A 14,379-nucleotide genomic window follows, 5' to 3' on the forward strand; every position below is an offset into this window, starting at 1 on the left:
TTCTTTTCCACTAATTCTGATCTATATTTGATTTTTTTGGATTAACAATGTAATAATACATCATGTCATTTTATAATTGGATTTCTTTTCTGCACAGTAGAATTATTAGACTTGGATTAGCTTCCATGGAATATTACCTTCAAAGCATTTCATTTAAATTTTTGAGACATTGCATTTGTATGTGTAAACACAAGATAATCTGCAGATGCTGGGGTCAAAGCAACACTCACAGCACGCTGGAGGAACTCAGCTGGCCGGGCAGCATCCGTGGAAAAGATTGGTCGACGTTTCGGGCTGGACCCTTCGTCAGGACTGTAGAGGGAAGGGGCAGAGGCCCTATTAAGAAGGTGGGGGGAGGGTGGGAAGGAGAAGGCTGGTAGTTTCCAGGTGAAAAACCAGTAAGGGGAAAGATAAAGGGGTGGGGGAGGGGAAGCAGGGAGGGGATAGGCAGGAAAGGTGAAGAAAGAAAAGGGGAAAACAATGGGTAGTAGAAGGAGGCAGAACCATGAGGGAGGTGATAGGCAGCTGGGGAAGTGGACAGAGTGACATGGGGATAGGGGAAGGGAGGGAGAGGGAATTACCGGAAGTTGGAGAATTCTATGTTCATATCAAGGGGCTGGAGACTAACTAGACGGTATATGAGGTGTTGCTCCTCCAATCTGAGTTTAACCTCATCATGGTAGTAGAGGAGGCCATGTATGGACATCTCTGAATGGGAGTGGGAAGCAGAATTGAAGTGGGTGGCTACTGGGAGATCCTGTCTGTTGTGGCAGACGGAGTGAAGGTGCTCGACGAAGCGATCCCCCAATCTGCGTCGGGTTTCACCGATGTAGAGGAGGCAGCACCGGGAGCACCGAATGCAACAGATGACCCCAACAGACTCACAAGTGAAGTGTTGCCTCACTTGGAAGAACTGTTTGGGGCCCTGAATGGTGGCAAGAGAGGAGGTGTAGGGACAGGTGTAGCACTTGCGCTTACAGGGATATGTGCCAGGTGGGAGATCCGTGGGGAGGGACGTGTGGACCAGGGAGTCGCGGAGGGACCGATCCCTGCAGAAAGCGGAGAGGGGTGGAGAGGGAAAGATGTGCTTAGTGGTGGGGTCCGGTTGAAGGTGGCGGAAGTTGCGGGGATAATATGCTGGATTCCGTGGGGAGGGACGTGCGGCCTCCTCTACATCGGTGAAACCCGGTGCATTGGGGGGCCACCTCCGCTCTGTCTGCCAAAACAGACAGGATCTCCCAGTAGCCGCCTACTTCAACTCTGCTTCCCACTCCCATTCAGATATGTCCATACATGGCCTCCTCTACTGCCATGATGAGGCTAAACTCAGGTTGGAGGAGCAACACCTCATATACCGTCTAGGTAGTCTCCAGCCCCTTGGTATGAACATAGAATTCTCAAACTTCCGGTAATTCCCGCCCCCTCCCTTCCCCTATCCCTATGTCACTCTGCCCCCTCCCCCAGCTGCCTATCACTTCCCTCATGGTTCCGCCTCCTTCTACTACCCATTGTGTTTTCCCCTATTCTTTCTTCACCTTTCCTGCCTATCACCTCCCTGCCTCCCCTCCTCCACCCCTTTATCTTTCTTCTTACTGGTTTTTCACCTGGAACCTACCAGCCTTCTCCTTCCCACCCTCCCCCCACCTTCTTTATAGGGCCTCTGCCCCTTCCCTCTACAGTCCTGACGAAGGGTTCCGGCCCGAAATGTCGACCGATCTTTTCTACGGATGCTGCCCAACCTGATGAGTTCCTCCAGCGTGTTGTGAGTGTTGCATTTGTATGCGTGCCTCCTGTGCTGCCTCAGTTTCTACAACAATGACAGAACACAAGCTACCAACAGTATATCTTCGTGTAGCTTACTCTAGCAGGAACTTGAGTAGTAGCCAAGTCAATCAGCTCAAAGAGGCACAAATGAGAGGAGAGAGTAGGTAGCCAGAACACTAACCGCTGGTGTGTCACCTTCTGTTCTCCATTTTGCTCTCCAATAGTTCAATATTTATTAAGCACATTAAGGACAACCTAGTAAAATTCCCTTCCAAAATCAGTCAGTTAAATGTCTGTGCATGGCCTATGCTCAGGTGTCATCCAGTCTGCATGCCTTTGATGTTGAGCATAACTTTTGAGAAAAATAAAGGCTTTAAGGTCATTAGAGCTTGAAAATTACAGTGGAAGGTGGTGAAGATGTTGCTTTTATATTTTGAAACAATTTGAACATTACTTAGAAAGCTTAATGGTTTTGAATGTACATTTTGAAATAATTTTTTTTATGTATGTCCAAGAAGCTGTATTGATCTGGTTCATATACATTTAGCAATGTAGGAAACATTATTTTCAAATTCTTGTATTAATTAATTGAAGTTATTGTGTAGTTATTGTGACAGTTATGTAAATGTTAGATTTCCTTTTTAGATATTTCTACTACTGAAAGACCGAGCAAGAACTTGGAGAAATTAAGGTTAGTTCTGGAAATATAAACAAAACAGAACTGTCTTTGCTAACATGATAGTGTACTGTCGGTCCCATATACAGCACATTATCTGTTCTCATCCAAAAGCAGAAATGCTAAAAGAGATTTGCGTCAGATTTTTTACAGTCTCACCAATAGCTAGAATGATGTGCAATCCAGCACCTGAGCTATACAGTGGCACTCACAGGGAGTACAACTTTAGGAGATTGTGAGTTTGGAACGTAATTTCCGATCTATTAATGTGAATGAACACCAATCACAAGAAGCATTTTATAATTTACAAGGTACAGTCTTCACTATGTATACTGGATCAACATGTCGACCTCTACACAATTTTCTATTTGCATTCCGAGAGGAGTTTTCTTTAGTATTTGATAGAGTTTTTAAAGCTATTGCATAATTTTGTTTAATTTTCACAGTTCTTCACATCCAAGTGGGGGCTGAAGAATGATGTTATGTGTAATTTCAAGGTTGCAAGTATTAGATCATTTGTCATTTGCTTTGGACATTTTAAAGATTCTGAACATATTAAAAAAACAATATGAGTGGTTCAATATTGCTGCACTTTAGCTCAAGTTCAGGGATAATTATCATTCAACCACACATGAATACAGCCAAATTAAACAGCGTTCCTTTGGGACCAAGATGCAAAACACGGTACCAATAATCATACACAGCACAAGGTACATATAATATAGCAACTATTCTGTCCTCGATATCTGTTACTTTCTCTCCCCTGACTGCGCTAGTTTTAAAATAGACATGCTGTGATGCATCTGAACCAAAACCTCGATTAGGCTTACACAAAAATTTTGATTTCAAAATGATTAGATCATGATAACTGAATGTTAGAAAATATGTCAATAACAATAACAGTATGAATTCATATAGAGCCTTTACTATAGAGGGAATTCAATAAAAATGCTGCTGAGTTGAAAAGATACGGTAAGGTTAATTGAAGGCTTGAGGAAAAAAATTAATTCAAGGAATGTCCTTAAAGGAGGGGGGAGAGGTGAAGATATGGAGAAGTTGCTAGAATATAGGCCATAGACTGCCAAAAATGGAATGACAGTATATGGAAAGGAACACATGCCAGAGATTTTACAGTGAAGTTCATGAACTTTTTTTGGATTGCAGGAAGTTATGGAGGTGGGGAGAGGCAAAGTTATGAAGAGCTGAAGAATGAAAATTTCAAATTGGCTCTTAACTTTTTATTGATCAGCAGAAGGTTAATGAGTGAGCAGAATGTTGTGCAGTTTAGGACACAGGTGGTGGAGATTTTGGGTGATGGATTTATGCCAGGAAAACATTTAAGCAGTTGAGACCAGTGATGACGAAAGTATGGACAAAATTGTCAATGCAGAGGGTTAGTTGATAGTCAGTGGTATGGGTTAGTTGAGTGATGTTACCAAGGTGGAATCAATTTGCCTTTCTGATTATATGTTATGGTTGAAATTTCTGTCTGTTATCTGTTCTTGCATTTCTGCCCATTCAAGTTGCATGCCGGACTGTGATCCAGGAATTGAGAAGCCGAATAAGGTCTGATGAGGAGGGAGAATTAAAATGAATGACAATATCAAATCAGGATCAGAAATTAAAATAAAGATTGAGTTAAGAGGTAAAACAAGAAATAAGAAAATATTTGATATTTTAATGAATATCTGGCAACATGAAGAAATGAATCTCAGATATCTATAGCCTTTTTTACTTATCCTAAAGGTAAATTCCTGCTCCAGAAAACAGTCAGTAATTCTAGGCAAGCATATTTAGTGTAACATCATCAAGACAGCTGCTCTTTAAACAGAAGCTCTAACTGCATGTCAGGTGGAACTAAACAATCTTTTAGTTCAGGTTTGCTAGACTGTTCCAGAGGATTAAAATCAATTTGGCAGGAGGATTGAAACCGGAGTGAGAGTGATGAGGATAAGGTAGTTAGCTGGTTTACAACAGAGGCAGTGAAACTGTTAGCAAGGAGAGGCTGATTATAGGGCAAAATTGCAGTCAACAGAATGAGTTGTAATTTACAAGGCGGGCAAAATTGAAAAGGGTGAATACAGGTCTGAAGGTTTTGTATTTGATCTAATGTATAGAGAGGCTTTGAGGAAAGAGAAGCAGAATAAACGGTGTAAAGACAGTAAGGTAGAAGGGCTGAAGTGTGTGTACCTCAATGGAAGAAGCATTAGGAACAAAGGTGATGAACTGAGAGCTTGGATACATACATGGAATTATGATGTAGTGGCTATTACGGAGACTTGGCTGGCACCAGGGCAGGAATGGATTCTCAATATTCCTGGATTTCAGTGCTTTAAAAGGGATAGAGGTGGAGGGGAAGGGGAGGAGGGGTGGCATTAATGGTCAGGGATACTATTACAGCTACAGAAAGGGTGGGTAATGTAGCAGGATCCTCTTTTGAGTCAGTATGGGTGGAAGTCAGGAACAGGAAGGGAGCAGTTACTCTATCGGGGGTATTCTATAGGCCCCCTGGTAGCAGCAGAGATACAGGGGAGCAGATTGGGAGGCAGATTTTGGAAAAGTGCAAAAATAGCAGGGTTGTTATCATGGGTGACTTTAACTTCCCTAATGTTGATTGGCACCTGATTAGTTCCAAGGGTTTAGATGGGGCAGAGTTTGTTAAGTGTGTCCAGGACGGATTCCTGTCGCAGTATGTGGACAGGCCGACTAGGGAGAATGCCATACTAGATCTAGTACTAGGTAAAGAACCGGGTCAGGTCACAGATCTCTCAGTGGGTGAGCATCTGGGGGACAGTGACCACCGCTCCCTGGCCTTTAGCATTATCAAGGAAAAAGAAAGAATCAGAGAGGACAGGAAAATTTTTAATTGGACAAATTATGAGGCTATAAGGCTAGAACTTGTGGGTGTGAATTGGGATGATGTTTTTGCAGGGAAGTGTACTACGGACATGTGGTCGATGTTTAGAGATCTCTTGCAGGATGTTAGGGATAAATTTGTCCCAGTGAGGAAGATAAAGAATGGGAGGGTGAAGGAACCATAGGTGACAAATGAGGTGGAAAATCTAGTCAGGTGGAAGAAGGCAGCATACATGAGGTTTAGAAAGCAAGGATCAGATGGGTCTATTGAGGAATATAGGGAAGCAAGAAAGGAGCTTAAGAAGGGGCTGAGGAGAGCAAGAAGGGGGCATGAAAAGGCCTTGGCGTGTAGGGTAAAGGAAAACCCCAAGGTATTCTTCAATTATGTGAAGAAAAAAAGGATGACAGGAGTGAAGGTAGGACCGATTAGAGATAAAGGTGGGAAGATGTGCCTGGAGGCTGTGGACGTGAGCAAGGTCCTCAATGAATACTTCTCTTCGGTATTCACCAATAAGAGGGAACTTGATGGTGGTGAGTACAATATGAGTGAGGTTGATGTTCTGGAGCATGTTGATATTAAGGGAGAGGAGGTGTTGGAGTTGTTAAAATACATTAGGACGGGTAAGTCCTCAGGGCCTGATGAAATATTCCCCAGGCTGCTCCACGAGGCGAGGGAAGAGATTGCTGAGCCTCTGGCTAGGATCTTTATGTCCTCATTGTCCACGGGAATGGTACTGGAGGACTGGAGGGAGGCGAATGTTGTCCCCTTGTTCAAAAAAGGTAGTAGGGATAGTTCGAGTAATTATAGACCAGTGAGCCTTGCGTCTGTGGTGGGAAAGCTGTTGGAAAAGATTCTAAGAGATAGGATCTATGGGCATTTAGAGAATCATGGTCTGATCAGGGACAGTCAGCATGGATTTGTGAAGGGCAGATCGTGTCTAACAAGTCTGATAGAGTTCTTTGAGGAGGTGACCAGGCATATGGATGAGGGTAGTTCAGTGGATGTGATCTATATGGATTTTAGTAAGGCATTTGACAAGGTTCCACACGGGGGCTTATTCAGAAAGTCAGAAGGCATGGGATCCAGGGAATTTTGGCCAGATGGATTCAGAATTGGCTTGCCTGCAGAAGGCAGAGGGTGGTGGTGGACGGAGTACATTCAGATTGGAGGATTGTGACTAGTGGTGTCCCACAAGGATCTGTTCTGGGACCTCTACTTTTCGTGATTTTTATTAACCACCTGGACTTGGGGGTAGAAGGGTGGGTTAGCAAGTTTGCAGACAACACAAAGGTTGGTGGTGTTGTAGATAGTGTAGAGGATTGTCGAAGATTGCAGAGAGACATTGATAGGATGCAGAAGTGGGCTGAGAAGTGACAGATGGAGTTCAACCCGGAGAAGTGTGAGGTGGTACACTTTGGAAGGACAAACTCCAAGGCAGAGTACAAAGTACAAACGTTTGTAAATGGCAGGATACTTGGTGGTGTGGAGGAGCAGAGGGATCTGGGGATACATGTCCACAGATCCCTGAAAGTTGCCTCACAGGTGGATAGGGTAGTTAAGAAAGCTTATGGGGTGTTAGCTTTCATAAGTCGAGGGATAGAGTTTAAGAGTCGCGATGTAATGATGCAGCTCTATAAAACTCTGGTTAGGCCACACTTGGAGTACTGTGTCCAGTTCTAGTCATCTCACTATAGGAAGAATGTGGAAGCATTGGAAAGGGTACAGAGGAGATTTACCAGGATGCTGCCTAGTTTAGAGAGTATGCATTATGATAAGAGATTAAGGGAGCTAGGGCTTTACTCTTTGGAGAGGAGGATGAGAGGAGACATGATAGAGGTATACAAGATAATAAGAGGAATAGATAGAGTGGATAGCCAGCGCCTCTTCCCCAGGGCACCACTGCTCAATACAAGAGGACATGGCTTTAAGGTAAGGGGTGGGAAGTTCAAGGAGGATATTAGAGGAAGGTTTTTTTATTCAGAGAGTGGTTGGTGCATGGAATGCACTGCCTGAGTCAGTGGTGGAGGCAGATACACTAGTGAAGTTTAAGAGACTACTAGACAGGTATATGGAGGAATTTAAGGTGGGGGCTTATATGGGAGGCAGGGTTTGAGGGTTGGCACAACATTGTGGGCCAAATGGCCTGTACTGTGCTGTACTATTCTATGTTCTAATGTGCAAAGTAGATATCTATTCAAGGATACACATAGTATCGAAAGGACAGGCAGGTGGATGGGGGGAGGTGTGGGGTATGGCTCTGCTGGTAAAAACTGAAATCACCTCATTAGAAAGTGGTGACATAGGGTTGAAAGATGTTGAATCGTTGTGGAGAGCTAAAGAACTGTAAGGGTAAAAATGGAGTTACATATAGACCCTCAAACAGTAGTAAAGTTGTAGCCTAAATACAACTGGAGATAGAAAACGCATTCCAAAAAGAAAAAGTTGCAATGGTCATGAGGAATATCAATAAGCAGGTAGATTGAAAAAAATCAAGTTCGTTCTGAATCCCAAGATAGGGAATTTCTAGAATGCCTATGAGGTAGCTTTTTAGAGCAGCTTGTGGTTGAGCCCACTAAGGGATCGGCTATTCTGAACTGGGTGTTGTGTGCAATGAATTGGAATTGATTATAGTGCTTAAGGCAAAAGCACCCTTTGAGGGTCAGTGATCATAATATCAAGCCCTGCAGTTTGAGAATGAGATGCTGAAGTCAGATGTATTAGTATTACAGTGAAGTAAAGGGAATTACAGATGACTGAGGGAAGAGCTGGCCAAAATTGATTGGAAAAGGACATTGGCAGGGATGACTACAGAGCACCAACGGCTGGATTTCTGGGAGTAATTTGGAAAGCACAAGATATATTCACCCCAAAGAGGAAGAAGTATTCTAAAGGCAAGATGACACAACTGTGGCTGACAAGAGAAGTCAAAGCCAACATAGAAGCCAAAGAGAAGGCATATAATAGAGCAAAAATTAGTGGGAAGTTAGAGGATTGGGAAACTTTTTTAAAAAAACCAACAGAAGGCAACTAAAAAATCAATAAAGGTGGAATACAAAAGTAAGCTGGCCAGTAATATTAAAGAGTTTCTTCAGATACATAAAGTGTAAAAGAGAGGCAAGTATAGATATCGGACTACTGGAAAATGAGGCTGCAGAGGTAGTGATCGGGAACAAGGAAATGGCAGATGAGCTGAATAAATATTTTGCATCATTGTGCCAGAAGTTCAAGAATGTCAAGGGACAGTAGTGTGCGAAATTGCCATTAGTAGGGAGAAGGTTCTCAGGGAAACTGAAAGGTCTGAAGGTAGATGTCACCTGGACTAGATGGTATACACCCCAGGGTTCTGAAAGAGGTGGGTGAAGATTGGAAGCATTAGTAGGGATCTTTAAAGTATCTATTGATTCTAGCATGGTTCTGGAGGATTGAAAAATTGCAAGTGTCACTCCACTCGTCAAGAAGGAAGAGAGGCAGAAGAAAGGAATTATAGGCCAATTAGTCTGTCTCAGTGATTGGAAAAATGTTGGAGTTGATTGTTAAAAATGTGGTTTGGGGGTACTGGGAGATGCATGATAAAATAGGCTTTTGTCAGCATCGTTTCCTCAAGGGAAAATCTTGCCTACAAATCTGTCGGAATTCTTTGAAGAAATAACAAGCAGGATTGACAAAGGAGAATCGGTTGATGTTGTGTACTTGGTTTTTTAGAAAGCCTTTGACAAGGTACCATGCATGAGGCTTAACAAATTAAAAGCCCATGGTATTACAGGAAAGATACTAGCATGGAGAGAGCATTGGCTGATTGGCAGGAGGCAAGGGTGGGAATAAAGGGAGCCTTTCTGGTTGGCGTGGTGAACAGGGGCCTGTGTTGGGACTACATCTTTTTACGCTATATATCAATGATTTGGATGACGGAACTGATGGCCTTGTGGCCATATTTGTGGATGATACGAAGAGAGGTGGAGGGAAAGATAATTTGGAGGAAGTAGAGAGGCTACAGAAGGATTTAGACAGATTAAGAGAATAGGCAAGGAAGTGGCAGATGGAATACAGTGTTGAGAAATATATGGCCATGCACTTTGGTAGAAGAAATAGAAAGGGTTGACTATTTTCTAAATACAAAAACTGAGGTGGAAAGGGACTTGGGAGTACTTGTGCAGGATACCCTAAAGGAAAATTTGCAGGTTGAGTCGGTGAGGAAGGCAAATGCAATGTTAGCATTTATTTCAAGAGGACTAGAATTTAAAAGCAAGGATATAATTTTGAGGCCTTATGAAGTACCAGTGAGGCCTCACTTATGGTATTATGTGCAGTTCTTCAGCCCTTTACCTAAGGAAGGTTTACAAAAATGATTCCTGGATTAAGGCTTGTCATATGAAGAGTGTTTGATGGCTCTTGGTCTGTATTCAATGGAAATCAGCAGAATGAGCGGTGAACTCATTGAAACCTATTGAATCTTGAAAGACAGCAATAGAGTGAATGTGTAAAGGATGTTTCCTATGGTGGGGGAATCTAAGATCACAGGATACAGCCTTGAATAGATGGATATCCTTTTAGAATGGAGGTGAGGAGGAATTTCTTTGTCCAGAGAGTGCTGAACCTGTGGAATGCTTTCCTACTGGCAGCTGTGGAGGCAAAGTCATTGGGTATACTTAAGGCAGAAGTTGATAGATTCTTAATTAGTCAAGGCATGAAGGGATACAGGAGAAAGCAGGAGATTGTGGCTGAGAGGGAAAATGGATCAGCCATGATGAAATGGCAGAGCAGACTCGATGGGCCAAATGGCATAATTCTGCTCCTATCTCTTATGATCTTATACCACCCATGGTAGTACACATCCCTCAACCCAAATTTCAGAAGCTAGAATGTCTTCTGGTATTATCACACAAATGTGCATGAGATCTTTCTATGCACAAGTTGGTAGCCATGATTCTCTCATTACAACTGAGTATTTTATTGGGCATGAAGCATTTTGGGACATTGAGTTTATGAATGGCAATTTATAATTGAAGTGTTTTTTTCTTTTTACCCTTTAGGTAAGGTAGCTTGATTGACAGGCAACAACAACTACCTGGTTGTTAGAATGGTGTTTATGCAGACAATTACTAGATTTCTTTCTGTGCTGAATTAATGTGTGAGTACAGCAACTTCAAGAACTCACAGTCAGATTAAGGAAGAGATATGTTTTCGTGGAGCTACTGACAGTATGATAAATTGTTAAACAGCCTGCAGATTCTTCACTGTGGATTGTTGGCTGATTTACGCTTTATAAAGGCATGCTTTGTGTGGGGTGGATGGTGTTGCTTCAAAAGTCTTGAAATTTTTCTTTTCACTCCCTTTGAAACCAGTAAGCAAGAGCTCAAAAATATTATTTACTGAAACAAGGAAACAAAAATTACTTAGGATGTCTATACAAAAGTGTGCTATCTTCACTTCTGCAAGGGTTTTCTATTATACATGGAAAATATAAAACTGAACTGAGATCCCATTATTTGCTATTGTCAATATGATAAGCAGAATAATCTTTATTAAATTATTACTGATTCATCCATAACAAGTACTTTATGGGCAACAACATTGTAATGATTTTTTGTATCAAGAATTAAATATGAATTAATTTGTCCATTTATCTGCAGGAAAGAACTAGAAAGACATACAAAAGAAACAAAGAAACTTCAGGAAGAGTTAGAGTTTGCTACCACGTTAACAATGGACAAATGTAGCCTTACGTTTAATGAGGGTAGAAGTTGCAGTCTCAATGAAATCTCAACTAGCCACAATGACAAGCTCAAAATGAACCGTAAGTGCAGAGTCCTGTGAAGGTGTTGTCCTGATGATTAGACTGTTACTTTACATTGGATGTACTGTACATGCATCATTTTGGTGTAAGGGCCCTCCCATGAGCAACATGAACTCTAGAACAATAGAGTTGGCATAGTCTTAACAAACCATTATGGTTGACTTCCCCACATCCTAAAAAATATATCATGCCCTTGTTATTTTAGCATTGTGATAAATTTTGAAAATAAGGATTTAAGAAATTATTATTTTGTTAAGGTGTTTTAAAATTGTTGTTCCAGGATCTCTTACTGCGGTTTTTCCAAATGTCCGATCTCCTTTTCGGAGCTCAATACTTCAGACTTCTATCTCAAAAACACCTTGTCACAGATTTCCCCAGACTACTAAATATGATGTGGATGTTGTTATATCCAGGAAGAGCAGTCCATCCTCCGGTATGCCAGTTGTTGAGAAGTCACTGGAGGACTGTGTAAATGAGGTAAACAGATTTACGCCAGTGATCTGCAATGATCTTATTGAATGTTGAAGAACCAAGAAGCCTTATGTTTGTATGTTCAATTGAAGTGAAATTACAGACAACAATGGCATATTGGTAGAAACACTATGTCAACTACCCTTGGCACAATTCTGTATTCCATGGTTGTATATATGGGTGGATGATGCTTTAAGACCAGACCTCTCTGGAGCTGGTTATGGTACTCAGGGATTTAAAGAATATTGTTTCTGCTTTCTGGTAAGCACAGTAGACATTCCCTTGAAAAAATTGTTCCTGCAATCATGATTTTTTAATCCCTTTATGTTATTTCAGATAGTGCAGTTTACAAAGCACCATTATTAGTAGTCATTATTGTGGCATTATCCATTGTGAGAGTATCATCATGGAGTACAGTGTGGTCATGACCTCCACAAACTAGGAGAAAGCAATAGATTGAGGCCTCAGTGCATTCTCCAAGTTTGTCTTCATATTTCCAAACATAAAATTTTCATTAAACAGGCGTAAAATCAAAATATTTTGTAAAGCTTAATGGATAATATGTAGTATTCAAAGCAAGATTTTGACACTGATTAAATTCAGGAATAGAATTAAGGACACCTTGAGCATTGAATTTTGTGGCTCAATTGTTTTTAATTTAATACTGCATTTTCTTATATTAAGCTTTAGAAAATGTAAAATAATTTTGACAGACTGCAACATACCTACTTCCTTCCTCTTTGCAGGGAGATCATGAGCAGTCAAAGTGTAATATTCAACAATCTGTGATGGATCTACAATCTAAATTACAAGAACTACAGTCTGAAAGAGATAGCTTGATGAATCTCAGGTAAGTGCTGACCCAAATTACTTACTATGAATCCAATTAAGGAATTTATTTGGATCTCTTCCTATTTTTCTTCCTTGATTACTTCATGTCCATAGGATTAATGGCAAATTTAATTTAATTTTCCATTTCCATACCATATTTAATTACTTGCTTTTATTCCTTAATTCCTGTCTGTCCATCTTAAAACACATTGCCATCATAGTTTATTCTTCGTGGCTCCTTCTGTTCAAGATTAGTTGGTGATGTACTGTTGCCAGTGATATCTACATCCCATGAATTAATAAATAAGAAAACAGCAGATCAAACAATTTCAGTGTGTAAATTCATGTGTAAATCGGCACTATGTAGAGCACTTTGACCATTGAAACAGCTAAGGCACATTAACCCGTAAAAGCAGAAATTCTTCTCATGACAGCGAGAGGACCATTAATGCCTTCATTGTATTCATTCATTTGCTACCTTTCTGTCTGCCTGCAGTACTGTGTCTTAGGCACGTATGTGTAGCTAGTGTGCCCAAAACTTTTGCACAGCACTGTGTTTGTCAATGTGTAGCTGAGAACAAGTTTGTAAATCTGATGGGAGCAAAGTATGTTAGTAATGGTGAGGGTGGAGGGCCACGGGAGGGGTGTGGGACAGATGACGGGGAGGGGAGTGTGTTGCAGGTGCAGATACATCCAGCCCTGAGCCACCAGGCAAGGCCATTTCATTCCAAACAATTGATTTATTGATCATTACAGAACGTCCTCTTTGGTGCTTCCCACTCCCTCCCCTCTCCCTACCCCTTTTCCCAACCATGACTCCCATCTCCCTGTCCCCTTCCCACTCTCATTCCACAATAGAGACCCATATCAGGATCAGGTTTATCATTGCTTATATGTGTAATGATTTTTTTTTTGCTGCAGCAGTACAGTGCAATACCCAAAATTACAACAGTACTATGCAAAAGTCTTAGACACTCTAGCTATATATCTGTGTGTAAAAGTTGTGACTGTGATCAAAGTCATTGGGAGGCACTTAAGCTGGTGATATAGAAGTATTTATTCAGCATACAAGCAGGCATCATACTGCAGACATTCTTTGAAGAGGCTGCCTGATCCAATATTACATTACATTTTTATATATTAATGGTCAAAGGTAGGTAGGATAATTTTTTTTGAAATTTTATTTTTATTTGGTTAAGGTAGGTAGGATAATTCTACATTTACAATGTGTCCACAATGCTTCCTTTGAATTACATATAATTTTCAAACACTTAGATCTTTATATCAACACTCCAGACACTCGAAATGAATGTTAATCACCATTGTCTCTGAGCTGCATTCATGCATATACAGACATCTCATATCAATGTGATGTTTCTTGGTTTTCAATTGACCTCAGTCTGCAGCTCCAGGAACATCACTGTTCTGAGCTGCATTTTAAACTCAATCTACAATCCACGTTTGGTTCTGAAGACTGGTCGTTGTTGAAATTAATACAGCAAAGGCTTTTGCATGATACTGCAAATGTATGCGGGATTGTTTTCTGAACCAACATTTCGAGGAACCAACTGGAGAGCAGGCCATTCTAGACTGGGTATTGAGCACTTGAGGAAGGGTTAGTTAGCAATCTTGTCGTGCGAGGCCCCTTGGGTAAGATTGACCATAATATGGTGGAATTCTTCATTAAGATGGTGAGTGATATAGATAATTCAGTAACAAAGGTTCTGAACTTAAAGAAGGGTAACTTTGAAGGTATGAGAAGTGTAACTAAGATAGACTGGCAAATGACACTTAAAGGGTTGAGGTTGGATATGCAATGGCAAGCATTTAAAGATCGGATGGATAAACTACAACAATTGTTCATCCCAGTTTGGCAAAAGAATAAACCAGGGAAGGTAGTGCACCCGTGGCTGATGAGGGAAATTAGGGATAGTATCAGTTCCAAAGAAGAAACAAACAAATTAGCCAGAAAAAGCGGCACACCTG

The 14,379-nt window shown here is 41.2% G+C and overlaps 1 protein-coding gene across 6 annotated transcripts in view; it reads left to right on the forward strand.

Moving 5' to 3' along the window:
* LOC140195179 (coiled-coil domain-containing protein 158-like) overlaps nucleotides 1-14,379 on the forward strand; it is a 162,171-nt gene that overhangs the window by 20,239 nt on the left and 127,553 nt on the right. For 5 of the 6 annotated variants that reach the window (XM_072253071.1, XM_072253073.1, XM_072253072.1 and 2 more), the window contains exons 3-6: nucleotides 2,410-2,455; nucleotides 10,928-11,091; nucleotides 11,372-11,568; nucleotides 12,309-12,412. In XM_072253071.1, the coding sequence (XP_072109172.1) occupies nucleotides 2,410-2,455; nucleotides 10,928-11,091; nucleotides 11,372-11,568; nucleotides 12,309-12,412 (511 nt within the window). Of the gene's footprint in view, nucleotides 1-2,409; nucleotides 2,456-10,340; nucleotides 10,426-10,927; nucleotides 11,092-11,371; nucleotides 11,569-12,308; nucleotides 12,413-14,379 lie in introns of those variants that run through there. The other variant, XM_072253074.1, reaches the window with a different exon arrangement.

This window comes from Mobula birostris, chromosome 3 (assembly GCF_030028105.1).
Source record: "Mobula birostris isolate sMobBir1 chromosome 3, sMobBir1.hap1, whole genome shotgun sequence".
NCBI classification, from domain to species: Eukaryota; Metazoa; Chordata; class Chondrichthyes; order Myliobatiformes; family Myliobatidae; genus Mobula; species Mobula birostris.